This window comes from Primulina eburnea, chromosome 16 (genome assembly GCF_022965805.1).
Source record: "Primulina eburnea isolate SZY01 chromosome 16, ASM2296580v1, whole genome shotgun sequence".
NCBI lineage: Eukaryota > Viridiplantae > Streptophyta > Magnoliopsida > Lamiales > Gesneriaceae > Primulina > Primulina eburnea.
Genome location: NC_133116.1, coordinates 5,926,822 through 5,932,148, shown reverse-complemented (window position 1 = coordinate 5,932,148; position 5,327 = coordinate 5,926,822). Strand labels below are relative to the sequence as shown.

The 5,327-nt window shown below is 37.2% G+C and overlaps 1 protein-coding gene across 1 annotated transcript; it reads left to right on the top strand.

The window, feature by feature from the left end:
* Window positions 1-200: 200 nt before the first annotated feature.
* Window positions 201-3,838, top strand: LOC140816929 (protein terminal ear1 homolog). The gene is made up of 5 exons (XM_073176438.1): window positions 201-1,110; window positions 1,476-2,139; window positions 2,325-2,444; window positions 2,566-2,707; window positions 3,427-3,838. The coding sequence occupies exons 1-5, from the start codon at window positions 435-437 to the stop codon at window positions 3,712-3,714; spliced, it is 1,890 nt and encodes a 629-aa protein (XP_073032539.1). The 5' UTR covers window positions 201-434; the 3' UTR covers window positions 3,715-3,838.
* The last annotated feature ends 1,489 nt before the right edge of the window (window positions 3,839-5,327 follow it).

Here is a 5,327-nt window from a genome sequence, read left to right as displayed (position 1 = left end):
ATATTCACAATAAAAAGTTATCTTAACATAAAAAATAATTTTTTTCATAGATAACCTAAATAAATATCTGTCTCACAAAATATGATTAATAAAATCGTCTCACACAAAATTTTTTCATTTATTTATGAAAGCTAACTAATGTAAAATAGGATACACCATGATTTATTGATAATAACATTCTCCGTTCCCTCTCTCTCACATATACCAGTCCACGACTAAACAGAGAAAAGGATTCAATATAGGGTCGAGAGAGAGAGTTATATACATGAAAGATTGTCTACAGAGAGACAAGGAAAGAACTAATGGATATTTGCTGAATCTGAAGAACACAAGATTCTGAAGACAACTATATATCCAACGTTTCTTTTTGCAGGAAAAACTCGTCGGAAAATATAATTTTTGTGTCGGTTTTGAAGTGAACCGGTTTCCCGACGATGAACGAAGGGGGTTTCCCGAGTTTCGAGGCACACCATCTGGACCCCGATGCTCAAGAGTTTTTTCCGGCCATCGGAGTACGTTCTTTTCCAACCCAAGTTTACCGCCCGTACCCCCCTCCGGTGTACGACAGCATGGGATACCCGACGCTACCGTTTTCTTCAGTACCGGCGTATGTTAGCGTGCCTTCCGATCTTCCTCCGCCAGTTTCTTTACCTCCTTCCTTAGCCATGCCGTCCAGAACTCTGCTGCTGAGCTTGGTGACGCCTTGCGTGACTGAATCGACGGTACGGCGTGAATTGGAAGTCTTCGGCGACGTGAGGTCGGTGGATATGGAGCGGCGGCGTGAGGGCTTGGTGACCGTCCATTTCTACGATGTGAGAGATGCGCAGGCGGCGTTGGTGGCTATTCATGATCAGCACATGCAGCAGCAATGCAGGCTGGGGCGCCACTACGAAGCCGTGCTGAATAATCCTTTGGGTTTGATGTCGGTTCCACCGCCGTTGCCACCCCCGGCTGCGCGTGGTCTAATTTCAGGACAAGTTGTGTGGGCCCAGTTTTCCACTCCAGTAACTTGTTCTCTTCCTGATGGAAACAATCAAGGCACACTTGTTATATTCAATGTTGATCCCGTCGTTTCGCCTACTTGTCTCCGACAAATTTTCGAAATATTTGGTATGATAATATGTTGATTTATCTCCTTTTTAGTTTATTATATCTGAATATTTCACTATGAGATTCTTGATTGGAGACATTATTTTTCGTGTAGTTTGTCTGTCCTGGTGTTTCTTGGATGTGTGTAGCAGATGTTTCAAGTTGTGATAATCAAAGAATCACGAGATCTACTGAGATTTTGTGGGGCAAATTCTTGTTTTAAGTGTTCTTGTTTGATGGATCGTTTTCTTGACTTCATTTATGTGAAAAAAGAAATGTCTTTTGTGCCATTCTAAGTAGACCCAAGATTAATCAATCAGAGGTACAGAACTTGAATTTTTTTCGAATGCGGTTGTTATTTTTAATTAATTTGTTATGTCGTGAAGGGCCCATCAAGGAATTGAGAGAGACACCAAGGAAGAGGAACCAAATGTTCGTGGAGTTCTATGATGTTAGAAATGCGGCAAAGGCAATGGCGAGTATGAACGGAAAAGAAATTGGTGGCCAACAAATTGTTATTGAATTTAGTCGGCATGGTGGCCAAATCAAGAAATTTTCCAAGTTCCCTCAAAATGGATTGCTCAGTTCTTCCACCAATAACTATGCATCATCAAGAAACTTGCTGCCACCACCGTCCGCGTCAACGCTACCTACGCCGCCTACAGAGCGGAGATTCTCCGGCAGGTTTGCACCACCGCGCAGTTATCAGTCTAAAGTAATCCCGGGCCGGAGCTGCGGAAGCAAGAGTTCCCGTGGATCGTCACTTCATGGATCAATGGCGGCTATTACCATAAGTGGATGTGATCCGAAGAGGTCGAGCATGAAGTCCAATTATAATTATAACAAGAAAAATATATCATGTACTGGTGGTGGAGATAATTTGAAGCCGGGCAAGGGTGGTGGCAAGCCGTGGAAGGGCGGCGAAGACGGCGGGAGACAGGGAAAGGATTATGATCCTCGTTTCATGATAAAGGTGGATGCAATAATGGAATCGAAGTATAGCGATTCTAGAACTACTGTCATGATCAAAAACATCCCCAACAAGTACAGGTAATCATCGCCTTGTCTTTCATCCATTTTTTCGAGTTTGCTTGCTTGTTCAGCCAAAATATTCTCTGATTCTACCATACCCATTATTCAAGAAAATATAGAAAAATATATGAAACTAACGAGGAAAACCGAAATATCTATATATTCTATAATTATGTCTTAATATTAATATAATATATTCGCAGTCAAAAGCTACTACTGAACATGCTGGACAATCACTGCATTCACTGTAATGAGCAGATTGCCGACGGCGATGATCAACTCTTGTCCTCTTACGATTTCGTCTATCTACCCATCGATTTCATGTAAGCCACGTCCATCTTTATAATATTTTTGCAGACTTTTTGAAATAAAAATGTAATCTTTTAAAAAATTTAATTAGCATAATCTTTTCAAGAATTTTCATGATCGTCATCTGGCTTACAGCAACAAATGCAACGTGGGATATGGGTTCGTGAACATGACTTCCCCGGTGGCAGCACTTAGACTGCACAAGGCATTTCATCATCAAAGCTGGGAAGTCTTCAATTCAAGGAAAATTTGTGATGTCACGTACGCAAGATTACAGGTAATGACTTATAATTAATGATGTGCTGTTGTTGAACTCTCAAACTTAAATTCTTACTTTATAGATAAAACGAGGGTGATGGTTAGCAGGGCCGAATTAACATAAAGCAGAAGATGATTTTTTTAGCTGAAAATAAATAACAGTGCCTATGCTTTGTGGAAAATTTACTTCTGAATTTTTCCTTGTTGAAGTCCTCCACGAAGTTTATATTGGTGACTTCAAATTTGATATACAAATCAACTTTTTAAAACAACTTTATCTTAAAGTGTATGAATTAAGCTTGTAGGAAATGAGAACAATAAGAAATTTAATAACAAAAAATACAAACTATTACGATATTATCAATTAATGAGGTTAAATTATCAATGAATCTCTTATTTAGAGTTTACCCTCGTTGGATCTGATGTCCATTGACAATAAGAAGAGAACGAAATATCCATCAACTCCCAGCCATATTAAATTTTAAAATTTTACGTACTTTAATTGGTTTTAATGTGCTTTATAAGGGGGGTTTTATTGTTTTTTATTTGGTAAATTTAAACTCACGGTTTATTGGATCAAGTTAGGGTATGTTTTTTTTGACCAAAAAAGGAATATATATTAATATAATCATGTCAATAGCTGAATGATTAATTACGACTGATGGAAGATACATGTTAGACAGCAAATATTTCTAAGAGTCTTGATTTTGTGTGTGGGCTTGGATGTTAATATAAAAGGGGTTGGAAGCATTGAGAGAACACTTCAAGAATTCAAAGTTCCCCAGAGATGCGGAGGAGTATATGCCGGTGGTGTTCATGCCGCCTAGGGATGGTTGGAGACTGACAGAACCGGTGCCAATAGTTGTACATGAATCCGTAGATCCATCAACAGTTCCTTCATCTACAGAGTCTACTTCTGTCGGCAGTCCGAAGGATAATGAGTCAGAAATTCCAGCCACTGGATCAAATTACTACGAAGCTCCGATGAGGACGGCCGCGGTAGCAGCAGCAATGCTAGTCGATTGATAGTGGATATGCATGGATGAACAACCCCAGTGATCAAACCCCGACCCGCGTAGGCTTTCGTGCTTGATACAATATTTATTTAGACTAATGTTTTTTTTTTCCTATTAGTCAGTCGGTCGTGTATCTCTCCTGCTTGCTTTGTAGCTACCCAAGGTCTAGGAAAAAAAACTCGAAAAATATTGAGTTAGATGTTTTATCATGAATTGAGAGCTTCTTTTTTAAAAAAAAAACTTGTGTGAAATTTGTTATAACTGAGTATCTAATCGAATATTTAGATTTGAACATGAAACATTAATACGAGTCGTTGTCGGTTTTGTGTAATAACATATTGTTAGAGAAGGGGTTTTAGGTTTTCGAAAAATATTTGATTTTATTAGAATTTATGGAATTTGTGTTGAGCTCTGATATATTCGAACTTTATTTGTAGCATATTCGATTCGTTTGAGAAGACTTGTGCCACAAGGCTGACAAAGTCTTTGCTTTTGAAAGTCTTTGCTTTTGAGGTGTTATTATGGTAAAACTGCCCGTGGTCGTTTGCCTAACCGGCACCGTGGAGATCATTTGTCGACGTCGGCTCGAGACTCGAGTTGAGCCTGAATTCTCGGGTTAAATCGAGAAAACCGGCTCAATCGGAATTTCGGTTTGATTAGTTAGGTTAATTATTTTTTAAAAAATAAATATTGCTCAAATCGGTTGGATATCGATTTTGAACGTAAAAAATTTGTTAAACTGATATTATATATAATTATTATTGAGTCGAATATTTTACATTTTTTTAATTCAACTTTGAATATATCTCGAAAAAATGAATTGGACTTTAAGTAAAAGTCTAATTTTATTAGAGTGGATCTTATGTGAGATCGTCTCACGGATCTTAATCTGTGAGACGGGTCAACCATATCCATATTCACAATAAAAAGTAATACTCTTAGCAAAAAAATTAATATTTTTTTTAATAGATGATCAAAATAAGAGATCCGTCTTACAAATATGATCCGTGAGACCGTCTCACATAAGTTTTTGTCATTTTATTATTACAAGTATTGAATAATATAATTGTTATTTAACAACTAGTCATTATATTTTATTGAGTGTTTGTATTTAATAAAATTATACGAGGATTGAAATTGTCTGACAATAAACATATTCTCCATATACATCTCTAGTCTATTATTCGCAGGGCCGATCCTAACAATATTTGGGTCTGATTCTAATTTTTAAAAAGAGGCATCTGAATTTTAATGTGTGTTCATATTTTTTTAGTTCCATAGTAATTTTTCAAATTAAATCAATACGACAAAGACAATATAAAAAATTAAAGGAATACAAGTATCAAACATGTTTAAAATGATCACTAAAAAAAACCCGTCTAACAGTTTTAAAGCTAAAAATATTAATCAAGTCTGTATAATCAAGTTGTTCAGTAATTTCTTTCTCAATCGATAACATAGCCAATCCATTCAATCTTTCTCGTGACATGGTTGATCGGAGAAAAGTTTTGATGAGCTTTATCTTTGAGCAACTTCGCTCTGCACTTGCTACTGTGACCGAGACAGTCAACAAGATTCTATAAGCAATATGAGCATTTGAAAGCCGGATAAGCATTACATCCA